Source organism: Cyanistes caeruleus, chromosome 4, assembly GCF_971803275.1.
Source record: "Cyanistes caeruleus chromosome 4, bCyaCae1.hap1.1, whole genome shotgun sequence".
NCBI classification, from domain to species: Eukaryota; Metazoa; Chordata; class Aves; order Passeriformes; family Paridae; genus Cyanistes; species Cyanistes caeruleus.
In genome coordinates, this window is record NC_141704.1 from 35,762,191 (window position 1) to 35,776,097 (window position 13,907).

The 13,907-nt window shown below is 37.8% G+C and overlaps 1 protein-coding gene across 6 annotated transcripts in view; it reads right to left on the minus strand.

Moving 5' to 3' along the window:
• ANO4 (anoctamin 4) overlaps positions 1-13,907 on the minus strand; it is a 177,982-nt gene that overhangs the window by 65,821 nt on the left and 98,254 nt on the right. For 3 of the 6 annotated variants that reach the window (XM_086885809.1, XM_086885806.1, XM_086885811.1), the window contains 4 exons: positions 11,308-11,408; positions 10,950-11,051; positions 8,213-8,257; positions 3,454-3,585 (listed from right to left, as the gene is read on the minus strand). In XM_086885809.1, coding sequence (XP_086741935.1) covers positions 3,454-3,585; positions 8,213-8,257; positions 10,950-11,051; positions 11,308-11,408 — 380 coding nt within the window. The remainder of the gene's footprint in view (positions 1-3,453; positions 3,586-8,212; positions 8,258-10,949; positions 11,052-11,307; positions 11,409-13,907) is intronic. The other 3 variants (XM_086885808.1, XM_086885807.1, XM_086885810.1) reach the window with 3 other exon arrangements.

The following is a 13,907-nucleotide window of genomic DNA, read 5'->3' on the forward strand; positions in this document are numbered from 1 at the left end:
AAATATTTTCTATTACTAAAGAAATAAGATGAATTTTGATCTTCTCTTGTACTGACAATTTTGTGATATACCCTATGAAGAAGGCCATAATTCCTTCGATAGAAAACCTGAGCCATGCTGCAAAAGTTACAGGCACATCTCGCAAGTGTCATTCTTGTGTTTTCTTCTTTGCCTGTTTTGGAGGAAGGACAGATGGCTAGCTGTGCCTCTTCAAACAAACTTTTTTTTTGAAAGCTGAATTTCTCCACATCTGGCTTTTTTCCTTCTGAATGGGAAAGAAAAATGCAAGAAATAAAAAGTCTATTGATATGATCTACTAAAATTTTCCACACTCAATGTAAATCAGTATTTTAAAAATACTAATTCCTATGGAAATAAGGTCTGGTCAGGTTTTTTCTTAATTAATTTCCTCCCCAGACATTGAATTGTAAGTATTGTCAATTGTCATCTTTCCAAGCTTTTAAAAAAAAATATTACAAATGGAGTCTCTACTCAGATCATGTTATAGAATCTGCGTCAGACTGGAGCCCTTTATTTGGAAACTGTGGCTAGATCCCAAAAGATAAACTGCCTGTTCTTTAATGACATGAAAAGCATCTGAAGCTAAGAAGAAAGGAAAAAATAAGCAATTTTAGACCCAAATCGCAATATTTGGACAAAGTCAAATGCAGCGAAGCTCATATAAATATTTAAGGCATAATATTTTAGAAAACAAAAAGCACATAAAACCGGGAAAAAAGGAAGAATTTGGCAGCATCCAGGTAGGGAATATGGCAAAATCTACTGTAAGACCGTGGAGATCTTATTTGAAAACTAAGGATATGGAATTTTATGCATCCAAGATTGTTGTGAGTGATTTACTTCATGGTCATTAAGCATGTCATGGATAAACAATGATTTATGGCAACACACAAATCTGGAATATTTTCAACTGCCAAAAGTACATATCTGGCTTTCCAGAAATACTTGTACAATAGCCAGAAAAATCCTCATTAGTGTAATTAAAAGACTGATTAAATATTTTGGGCTCCTGTGGGTATTGCCCAAAGAACAGTTTGAATGTACTTCCCACTCACCTCTTCTTCTCACTTAGGATTCTAGATTTGCAGGAAAATCTAATGGCTTCTACTATAAACTTAAAATTCATAATCTGTACAGAAGTTCTGACAAAAAGCAGACACTAGTGGCATTTTTCAGCTACCACCTTAATACACTGCAAAAGGACTAAAAGCCTTGCATTTATTCTTCATTCTCTGAGGACTTCAAGGACTGAATGAGTTACAAACATTTTCTTTGCTCAAAAAATGGCCATATGTTCGATGAAGCTTTAAACAACACTGAGGTCAGCCAGCTGAGCACTGGTGCAGTACTGGGACTCCTCTTGTCCTGTACCTGTTTTCTCTGAATCAGTTTTGGCACAACTATGTGGTGGAAGAGGAGGAAGAGTCACAGCTAAAAGCCCAAGAGCAGGAAAGAGATTGTCACTGTTCTTCTATAGGATGATGTGCTTGTGGAGGACTGAACTCCACAGGTAACTACCCATGACAATTTTGTAGCCTCCAGTATAATTACATTGTATTGGTAATATGGTATGGTGAGAGTGCTCTAGCAAAACCTTAACTGTCCCAAATATCAAAATGAATGGACTTTTCTTACCACTGACAAAATAAAAGCTAAATTATCATAGCATTACTGTAGATGGGAATTCTTCTTTTCAGCATCTCAAGAATTTCAGTGATTATTTATCTTCACATTCCTAAAACAATATTGTGGGTCTCTGGATTAAAAAATTGAAATAATTGCATGCAACTCACAAGAAAAATATTGAACAACTCAAACTGTATTTCAAAATTTTAGTGAAAAAAAAAGCCCAACTCAGGAAGCAGGCTGGAGTACGAGAGGAACACCACTGCTGTCAGAGCCAGCATCTTTTGTGAGAAGGAGACCATCTCAGCCAACATTTTATAAGCCCCCACACAAAAGGTAAGGCAGACTATGCACAGAAAGCTGAGCAGAAAATGTCAGGCAGTAAAGTTTCCAAGTCTGCAATGATTCAGACTGAAGTCTGAAGAGAAGCGCCAAACAACAGCAGGAGTGTCAATGAAACTAACACTACTTAATAAACTCTCCTGCCAATTTACCAACATGAATATGAGCAAGGCAGAAGAATGAAAAAAATAAATCTAGTTCATATATGTCAATTCCCCTTTCAGCCACAAAAAAAAAATCTCTCAAAAAAAACCACCAACCCCTTTCCTAAGTGCAGTAATTTTAAGGGAAGCTAGCACTTAATATTACTGGTAATAAAAACATTAATGCTGACATCCCAATTTATTATTTTTTTAGTATCACTGGTCTATTCTCAAGTTAATTTGCACCTACTCTTCCTCTTGCAGGGCACAATAACAGACCCATCTCTGTATCAAACAGACTTCTATTGAAATTTCCCTGGAGTTTTGCACCTGTTCCTGTTTTCGTGCTGTATTTGGAAAGGTGCCATTTGTGGCAGAGGTTTACTTTACTGGTTTTTATTGCAGCTAGTCACTCAAATCCCCGAAAAACTATTCATTCAAAATGAGGCACTTCAGAACTTTATCAACCTGGCTTCTCCCTGAATAAAACCACATATTTCAAAATTTTGAGCAACCTGTAATTAATTCATTCAGTGTCTTCTTTTAGTGTCTTCAGCAGTGCTGCCTAATCTTTGTGGTTTTGCTCTCAGTCAATGACTGTTTCTCCTATGACAAACATCGTAACTACCCTTAAGACATCCAAAATTTGACACTCCTTAAATTCCATATGAGTTGTGAATGTTATCTGGGGCTTTTTCTGCTCTGCATTTTGCAAGTGAATAAAGGCTTTTTGTACCCAAATGATTTCTCTGACATTTGTGCAACTCTGGTGCTATTGGCAGAAAAGGGCCACTGCTAGGTCTAAAAACTGTCTAAACACTGCCTTTTTGCAAGAAGTTTTGCTTCCATAATATTGAAAGAGAAATGCAATCAAATTGACCTTGTCTGTTTTCTTTAGAGTTTTGTTTGTTCTACAGTCATAACTAGGAATGAAATGCAAGTATCAGTAGTTCAACCATCAGTGATGAAGGACTAGTTTTGATTGTGCTAAAGAAAAGGAATGCTGAGAAAAGTTCAAATCACATCTTATAGTGAAAAAGAACAACTACAATTCTGACCTGAGAGAAAATAGCCATTTGACCTCTTTAAGGATGTAATTGAAATTCCAGTGAATTAAAAGGAACTTTCCCATTGATTTCCTTAGCTTTGACCTGGACCTTTAATTAATAGAAATGTAGATTTGCTATCTCTCCCTCTTAGTGAAAAAGGACTAACATGAAGACACTGGTCCTTAAGACATGAACAAAGAAATCAATTTTTCCAAGGTGAATCCAGAAGGAAAAGTTTTCACCTTGCAGCTGAGATATGATAGAATACTCACTGATGGATCCTTTGTTGGCTGAATGGAGCAGTATAGCAGTCATTCTCCTCCAGATCTGGCAGTGTTTCCTTATCCAGTTTCATTGGCTTTCTGGGTAACCATCCTCGGAACCTGCTTATCTGTTTCTCGATCCTGCAGCACATGATAAGTATGAGCATTTGTGATAATTGGTTTTTTAACTACATTATGAAGCACAGGTTGTCAAACCAGGACACTTAATATTTGCAGCTAGGAAAGGTGCAATGTCTTTTGACTTTTTTTGAGGCAGACCAAATTACATATGCTGAACTTGATTACTAATAACCAGCTTTCTGCAGAGGATCATTTATTTTGTCTCAACAGAAAAAGCAATGCTGATGGTACATGCTGCCATAAATCTTACTAAGCCCAGTGAGTGCTTGGCATGTCTCTAAACATTTATTTCTCAGATTTTTAGTTAGTTTAAAATTCAGGCTTAACCAACATTTGATTTTGGCCATCTAAATGTTAGAACATTGGAGATTGTGACAAAGATCTTTGGCAGCTAAACCCCAGCAAGTTACATCCCATTACTGCTCTCTGTATGGGCTCTTACCTTGCAATTGAAGCTATTAAAAAATAGGCTACTTTGTTAATTTTGTTCAACTGAAGTTTCTTGCAACACTACAACCTCCATGAAACCAGAACTCTGGGTGTTTAGGCTAAGAGGTGACTGCAATACAGATTCTTGCATTTGGAAGGTGAAAACAAACAACAATTGAGCTGAAGAAAGGGCAAATTTAACCACAGGTGCGCTCATGCAAAGATAGTGAAACGAAGGGAAGAATCAGAGCTCACTGGAGAAGGTAATCTAAACCAAATTGAAATCCATACTAGAATGTTATAAAGAAAAACACTTGAGAAAGCTATGTTTAGCACAGTGAGCTCTACTCCAAATTCTAACCACTGATCCCTGCAAAAATCACGGACTACAAATTACTGAGTGTGTCCATTCTTCAGACACCGGATGAATGCTTCCAGAAGTGGGACTAAAGGACAAGAATTTACTTCCTTTGAACTTAAAGCTTAGTTCTGAAAGAAGCTCAAGGACTGGAAATATGGTTGGGGAGGCTGTTTGTTTGGGGGTTTTCGGATTTGGTTTTTTTTGTTTTTGTTTGTTTCTGGTTTTTTTTATAGTTGTTGTTTTGTTTTTTTTGTTTTTTTTGACAGAGCCAACATAAGAACTCTAAGACCAGCAAATGTTGGTACCTCTGCACAGTCAGTTTGAGAGAGGACAACCCATATCCAGGCAGCTGAATATATAGGGAAGTGATGTGAAAATGTTACATATTTTCATTTAAAATGAATATAGTTTTTCCTGGAATAGTCAGCCTTCTTCCACCAGGAACTTTTATCTTGGATAAGGAAGCTAATTCTCATTTTTAAACATGGGCACATTTCAAATTTGTAAATGAATCAGCTGTACCTGTTTTGGTCCCATTTGTGCACTTCCAATCTGGAATGTGAGGCGAGGGGTGTCAGATGTTGCATATGTATGCAAATTTATCATCAGGACTATTTGGAAAAACTGGAATATATATGTAAACTTTGTATAAGATTTACATTTAATTAATCATAACCTCTCCATGGGCAGTGTTTGTACTGACCCAGCAGTTTGGAGCAAAGGAGAAGGTAGTTTGCAAATGTCTGTGCTGAATGCAGGTGAGATGTCAGATCCCAGGGCACTAAAGGGCCTGACCAATTGTAACTTTCCAGCTGCAGCATCCAGCACGACAGCCTTGAGCTAGTCTGTGTAGCCACTGATAGAAATGCCAAGGGAAGGTAAATTCTCTGCGGGGGAAATCCCTGTCTTTTGGCCTCTGTTTTTTCCTCTGTAAATTCAGTAAACCCTGTGTTACTCTATATTCGACAGGCTTAGTGTGTCTAGGTATGGAAAAGGGAGGGGGAATTAGGAAGAGGGTTTTTCTAAATATCTTGTTCCATTCTTGTTAATTAAACTCCTTTGAATTCTCTGAGCTATTAGCACCCCTGCCCATCTGCCATCCTTTCCCATTCATGCTGCAAGTCAATGTGCATATTTGAGATACTGCCCACTGCAGGTTTATCGCACCACACAAGCAGAGCACAAAGGGACTGAGTGCTTTCCCCACTTAGCAGCGATGCATTATTCATGCTGGCTTCTCACTGAGTGTACCCAGCATTCCAGCGGTTTGCCATTCCCAAAACTCAGATTACTTGGCATGCTCAGTCAGCCTGCTGGCAAGCGGGTCTGAGAAGGTTGCAAAATCTTACTGCGAAGCACAGAACATGCAGTACAGCCTTCTGCAGGGAAAGCAAGCCCCCCTAGTTATCTCCTTGGAAAAGAAAAATGACCAAAGGTTTGAATTTCCTCCGGCTCATTCCAACAGTGCCGTCAGTCAGCAGTGCAGGTTTTGTACTCTACAGGAGCATCTCGCAAAAGGAAAAAGCTGAATGAGTGGTGTTGGTCCTAACAAATACAGACACACAGTGCTAAAAATCTAATTTTTTAGAATCATTTCTTCAAGGCAAATCCAGGCCTCATTTTCCCCATACTCAGCGGAGTAGGGGAGCGTTGTTTGGGAAGCAGTGTGACCTATCCAGGAGCGATGGGGTGATGGAGTGATGAAGGTAGCTGCTTCACACAGTGCCTCAAAGACAGAGGCTCTCCCACTTCAATCCTGCCCCTTCTATCCAAGCCTAGTCTTTACTCAGCACCCTCTTTCTAAAGGTACAGATTGTGTTTAACTCACACAAAGACTTCCTCAAATAATTTTAAAGCAACTGGTTTCTCACCATGAAGTGGGGTAGGGATAAAACCATTTTTCAAAGGCAAGTTAGCAAAATAAGGAAAGGTTTTGAATTGAGACTAATTTTTATGAGTGGGTCAGCTTTCATAGAACTTCATGCATATTGTGGTGCTAGCTATTTTATTAGTTTAGTTTTTAACCACGATGCAGGTGCAATAAGGTGTCTGATACTCCTCCTTTCCTTTGAAGTAGAGAAGTTTTGAGATCACAAGAATTTTTCAGAGAGAAAATTTGAGTCAGGTTCACAAGTTGCAAGAGACCTGCTCTGGCCTTTGTCTTGTGATGAAACTCCTCCCTAAAATAAATTTCACCCAAACGTCAGCATAATGTTTGTATTAACTCAAAAAACAGACAAAGGCTTTGGGTACTTGCAATCTACACTGAACTAGGACTAGAGGAAATAGATACTTTAATTGAAGACATATATCTTAGTTTCACATAAGTGAAAATAAAGCTGAATATTCTTTCTTTTTCCCCTCTGGGGCGATTCAGTTACAGCTTTTCTTCCTCAAGTAGCTATTTATAGACCTGAACATAAAAATTGAATTTATCCAAGTGTTCTCATCACTCAGGAGCTAAATACCAGAAAAAGATCATACCTCTTCCCATACTGACTTCAAATTGCATCCTGACTCATAAGAAAATGAACGTGAAGCAAAACTTCATATAACACACATAAATGATGCAACCTTCACCTTCTTCTTCTGATCTACTGCTTTAGTCAAAGCAGCCATGTCTTCTTTAAAGTTAAGACCAATTCCAAAGCTAACAGCTGCAACAGTATCTATTGTAAGGTGGAAATGGAAAGTGCAGCAGCATCAACAAGTTTTAAGATATTTATGTGCATCTTTTACCCTGTGCCAAAGAGGGATAAAATACCTCAACTCCATGAAGTGCTCTTCTGATGAGCACTACTATGAAAAGGCAAATTCTATAATGTGATATCAATGCTGGTGCTGTCAAGTTACCAACACACTGTGGCATAATTTCATATCCAAAATGCTTTTTAATATGTTCATATTGCAGAGTTAATCATCCCATGGATGTAAATGTATCAAAATGGTATGGCTGTTTACTTTGAAATGCAGATTTTTCAAATTTAACTTTTCTGTCTTAGAGGTTCTTGGGAATATTTCTATTGACCTCAATAAAACAGTAGGTCAGGGGCTAGACCCCTTTGAAAAGTGCATCAGCAGTCCCATGGCATCAAATGCCACATACAGTGAGAGAGATAATTGTAGATATATAAATGATCTGGTTTTTTGCCAAGCCTGTATTATTTTTAGGCATTTTGGAGATATTTTCATTTAATTTTCCAAGGCATCAAAAAGCAAATGAAAACTGCTGCAGGAAAAGGGTTTTGTTGCATCAAGTCAGACATAAACTGGGCATGAAGCACACATAACCTTAAAGGTATTTAATAATTGAGTGAAAACACTTCAAAGATTCTTGGAAAATACACATCTCTCAAGCTTGGTTCATTGGCTTTCTATCTACCAACAAAGAACTAAGCATCCCCACAGAGGAAGCAATAAATAAATAATGGCATCACAATTACAAGTAAGCAAGGTTCATGGAAATGAAAAAAACCCTGTAACTGTGGTACTCTAACCCCAAGAAACTCCCTAATGAGCTACATGGAAAGAAGGAGATACATCATTTGCACTAGCATACTTCTATTTCTTTAAAGGCTCCATCAGTTGAAAAATATTTTCTTATTCCTAAAAAAGGCAAAACTGATAAAATTAATTGTTTCTTTCACAATGCAAATGCCTTAAAAGTGCAACTTCTGTTTGTTTTTTTTTTTGCAGATGTCCTAGTATGTAACCACTCCCTTCATCATTTCTACAAACACAACTGATAAACTTTTCCTTCCAATGCGACTTCAACCATTATTTTTGTTATTGGGTCCAAATGACCATACACTGGGCTGGCATGAGAATTGTACTCACCTATTCATGAACTTGTATCGGCGATGCAGGTAATAGATTTTTCTCCTGGAAGAACAGCAAAAATGAAGCCAGTCGAGAAGAAAACCCATCGTCAGTTACAGTATGAACTAGCAAGGAAGGAAAGGAGATTGAAGACAGAAGCCTGTAAGAGGTGGAGGAAGAGACTAAAAGAGAGATTAACAGAACTGTCACAGGAAGCCACACAGACACTGGTGGCACTCGAATTGCCAGGTCATCATTTTCCCATTGTTTCCTCCTTTTCTGCTATTTGTCATGTGTGAAAGATGGGGATCCAAAGACGTTTCTATTTCAGATTTCATAAACTGTTGCAGGAATTCTACAGGACTGACACAAATATGGATAAATTATATGACATCTACTAGTGATGACTTATTAGAGCTGCGTTTGGTGAAACACAAGGGGGATTCATTTAGAAAAGCCAGGAAAGCTGTACCTTGTGCTGCAATATGCTGTAACACATGCAGTACCAAGCAGGGTCGGTGACTGTGTTGGGATAACATCCCTTGAAACAGAATATAGGCTACACAAGCAAATGCACATGTGCTCAGCACCCCGCCAAGTGTGCAGCCGCTCCCTCTGCCCCTCAGACAGGCTGGTTTCTGCTGTCAGTGCAATAAGCTGTGTGAAAGCAAATGAGCAAGTGAGCAGACAAGGGGACACGAGCAGACACATGCTGAACCCACTCCCAGCCTGCCTCCTGCCCAGCCCTGCAGCGCAGAGCAGCCCCTAACCATCATGTGTAGATCCAGGACAGAGAGTCCACCTCCTGTGCCACTCCCCTGCTGGCAGCTCTTGTTCTTCTCATAGATGCCTATCATACCACAGCTATCAGGATTTGACACATTGCCTTCAGCACAGAGATCACATCTTCATGAGAGTTAAGGAAATCTGAGGGTTTTTGACTATGGATTTGGGACTCATACTCCTTACTGGAAGATGTGGGTGCCTTAGCAAACTCTAATTTCCTCCTCCAGAGGCTGACTTTGCCATCCACTGAAGGTCATTGCTAAATCAAGGGGATTTCTCTGTATTCTGAGAGGTTCCATTGTGAACTGTACCACTTCTGGAAAATGAAGGCTTATACCACTCATATTCTAAATATTGTAGTAGATGTAGTGTAGGAATGCTGTTAATGCCTTGGAAGCAAGTCCTCTAAAATAAGAGAGCACTAATGCTTTATAAATGATTAAAAGACTGGTTAGTATTCCAGGTTAATTTTAAGAACCTTTGGACAATTTTGCTGTCAGAGTCCATATCGTGCTGGTGAAGTAAAATTTTTTAAACTATTTTATATTGGCCAGCCTTCTTTGGAAATTTTCTCAATAGGAACAGAGAAAGGTCAAAGCTAAGTGTTTTTGAAGATACCATCCACTTCTTGATTTTGCTTCCAATATTCAGAGGTATCCACCACTTTTTCGCTTCTGCTTTGAAGCAACAAGGATTTCTTTCAGTCATGCATGGACCTTGCACAATTCCAGCCTGAACAGGAGCAATAAGCAATCATCAGCTCTTAAAACAAGGGCTTAGACAAAGGCATCTGGAAACACACCATCTAGACTTGTGGACATTCTGCAAAATTTTTTTGAAATGGTAAACTCTACTGTTGTTTTTAAGATAAAATTGAAGAGCCTGCCCAGCAGTCACTGGTGAATTGCCATAATTTCCTCTTAACAATGCTGTAGTAATTCTCTCTCTGTGGATGTGGAAAGAATGAAGCCATGATCCTGGAGCAGATCAAGAAACCCTCAGTATTTTCAAAGCTTACTATATAATCTGTATGACACCTACTTCGCTATCTTCTGAGGGATCAGGAAAGAACAAGGTGCTCCATGACTAAATTCAGAGTTTCTGGTGTATTTCTGAATCATGAGATCGCACTGTATTGCCAGAGCAGGCCCATCTCAAGGAATGCCGCAGAAGTCAAAGTAGGCACACTTTTAGCCTAATCCATTGTTTCTATGGCTAGAAAACTTATAAAAAAGAATCTTACTATGCTGCAATGACTTGTGATTGTTTTTAGAATTTTCTCTTTAGTAATTAAAGCATAAGAAAGAACAGTTGAAGAATTGCTGTGAAAATGAAAACAAAATAAATACAAAATAAGCCTGCAATTTTGTCCTTCATACATAACCATTTTTCCTTATGAGTTCTCCACCACTACAGGGTCTCTCATACCTAGAGACATTTTTCATATTTATGTAAGAAGAAAGAGAAGGAATCCTACAAAGGCACCAGCTCACTAGTTGCATATTCTGGGAATCATTCTTTTCTTGTTCAGGAGTAGTTACATTAAAATCAGTGGAGCTTTATATTGCAAACCCTGCTAATTGAAAGAAGAATCAAGGCCTCACAGTTCATGGGCTGTGGTCAGTTCCAGTGAAAGTCTTTGTGCTACTTTAAAAGTTCTGATAACCAGAAGAGTAAAAGCAATATTTTATGTAGAAAATTTCATAGCCTAACATGCAAATAGTATTTAATAAATTATAAAAATTACTTGAATTTCAATGTGGAATTAATCTGGTTATCAGGAGCATTTAATATAAGTTCTCTATTTTCTCCACAGAAAAAAGCATTTATAGCTTAAATTGTTTTCCTATTAGATGAGATACTTATTTATACTTATTTATGGGATACTAATTACATACTACACAAGCAATTTACAGGTGCATACCAGATACGTCAAACAGACATGCACTTTCTGTGCTGCCTTACGTACCTGGATCTTCTTGACCTCCCATTGATTTCAATGAAATGTCCATTTAAAAAACAGCACCGCACAAGTATGCAGGGGGCTCCAGCATTGAAGGGGTTAAAGGGCCTAAGGACAGAATACCCCATGAAAACAGCTGCACTGCTACAGCCCATCTTAATCTCAAACCAGTATTGTACTGAAATTGTAGGCTTTAACAAGAAACAGCAATGCATGTGGTATCTAAGGAACTCCATTTATATTTTCTAAAGGTGTGTGGAATCTTATAGAAGAGCTTTTCTATAGGCATTTTGGTGTTATTATCACATTAACTTTACAGTTCAGTGTGGCTTTGGATGTTGAGACAAAATACAACTACACCTACCTGAAAGGCATTCTTACATTCATTAGTTCAGCATATTTGCCCAGGACCTCCCAAGGGGCATGCAGTTTCACAAAGATGATGTCACTGTTTGTTAGGGATGACTGCAAAAGAGAAACAAAACAGCCACCAGAGCTTACTTTCTCAAGTGAAAAACAAAGAAACCATAGTCAGAGGGCAATGTGTCCCCCCACAATTCCTTATTCTTCTTGAAATGCTGTATCAGTATTTTGTCAACTCATTTTTCTTCTGCTGTCCTGAAAGCCATGCTGTGACTCCCTTCTGGCCAGCATGTGTCCCTCCTTTGCATGGAAAAGAGGGCATGGAGGGCAGACTGGTGCACCTATGGATTATCTGAGTCTACACAGCATGAAGAGAACTTTATGCAGGGCATGCACATCAGCATGGCTGCTCCCTAACAGAAAGCTGCCCGGCAAAGACCAGAGGATGTGCAGAAAAGAGGACAAGAGGAGGAATTTAGCTCTGTTTGCACTCAGGAGGACACACAGTGCTCTACAAGAAACTTACAGCCTACAGCAGGTTTAGTGGAAGCTGATGTGAAAACACAGAGAGCCACATGATAATACTGGAAGATGAAATGTTCAAATTCTAATGAATATTAATTAAATTTTCATGAAGATACATACAACACAATTTTAGACAATCAAGTGGATGGCATTCCAAGAAATACGTAAAAGATGTATTTAGTATGAGAAAAGGAAATTAAGATGACAGAAAACTAGGCAAGAAAATTGTTGGTTAGCTTTGGGGATGATTTCCCATCTTTTTAGATGTTGTCCTATATTCAATGTTTCTTGGTTGACACAACTTGCTAGGGGTTCTTAAATCTAGTAGTGTTTATCTGGAAACTGCTGTGACTGTATGGATGGGAGGCTGACATTTATACTTTTTAAACTCTCCCTCCACTGTCCTGATAGAGGCTGAAATTATTGAATTTGCATGTCCATGTCCTTAGAGTAGTTAAAACACTATTACTAGTTTGTGACATGACAGAAATGAAAACTCCAACATTTAAGAAACATATATATGACTTTTTCGCACATCAAAAACTCCAACAAACAAACAAAAAAGCAACCAAAACAAAAGGAAAAAAAAGCCCCAAACTCACCCAACCCCAAATCCCAACCCAGTCACGATAGACTTAACGTTTTATAAACAAATATAATATTTGTTGACACAGAGAAATAGTTGTACTATTACTGGGGTAATTACTATTTGTAATATTACTGGGGTGCAAATATGGATTTGACATACAAAGGAATGAGTGACTTTCTGGTGCTAAAACCTGCAGAAAAAATTTCATCTTTGCTGATGAATTTCTGAAAAATATTTCAGTACAAAATGATACAACAAAATGCCCCCAAGAGACTTACTTCAGAGACAATGAATTCACTTGCACTCTTTCCCTGACTTTTATGGATTCTAAATCAGGTTTTAATTATGCTTTTCTTTATAGGTACATTTCATAAATTAGCTTTTATTTTCCCATGAGAATCTAGCAAGGAGATGCCACAAAACCAAAACTAAATTCTGCCACTCTAAAAATCTCCTGCAAACTGCTCTCTCAAAGCTGAGGTCAAGTCAGCAGTGGACTGACAATTTTTGTCATCAACAGCTTGGATTAAAAAACAAAACAGAACAAAATTCACCAAAACTCAAAAGAACCATCTAAGATACAGAAAGAAACTACAGTACTGCCACACCAATAAAAACTGAGAAATGGAGGAAATTTATTAAAAACAGCTTCTAAACTTAGTGATGGTTGTTAAACAGGAAGTTTAGAGGTATTTTCCAGCATTGTGTAATTTAAGCCATACTAGATGTGGGAGCCAAACATGACTTGTGAAGATGCTGTTTCACAAGTGAACACTATCTAAATTTGGTATCTTATGTGTTACATGTTTTCATGCAGAAACATGAAAACCTTTCAAATAGCTATCACAATACAGATGTTTAAAGGATATTTTTTACTCGGTATCTTGCAATGCTGGCATATCAACATTTTTTTCAATATGTCAATCAGCTTTGCCAAAAGAAGATCTAACCAATGGAAAATCTAATCAAAATACACTTAGCAGGTTCAGTTATATTCAGAAAAAAAAGAAACAAAAATGATAAATTATTAATATAAAAATCAATTTCTCTTGGGTCAGTGTTCATAAAGGAAAGCACTAAGCAAGGCTGAGATAAGCAAGGCTGGAAAAAATAAGACTGGAAAGAGAATAACAAACCCAGATGGAGGACAAATTGAATGAGATGTCACACTCATATAATCTGAGGAGTAAATAGCTAACCAAATATCTGGAAAGATAATATAATGAAGACCGTCTTTATTACAAAAATACTTTAGTGAATGGAATCTCCTAAACTCTCTTGGTTAGATTAGTATTTAGACTCAGTATCGTTCATCTTATAAATGTCTCAACTGAGAATAGAGGAACATTAATCTGCTGTCATTGACTTTCAAGGGTTGGCTCGTTAAATGGTTTGGAGAAGTAAACTCAATTTCACATTATGGGAACATGCAAAAAAAAATCAATGTAAAGTTATTCCCCTTGGAAAGTTAAATAAGACAATTGTTG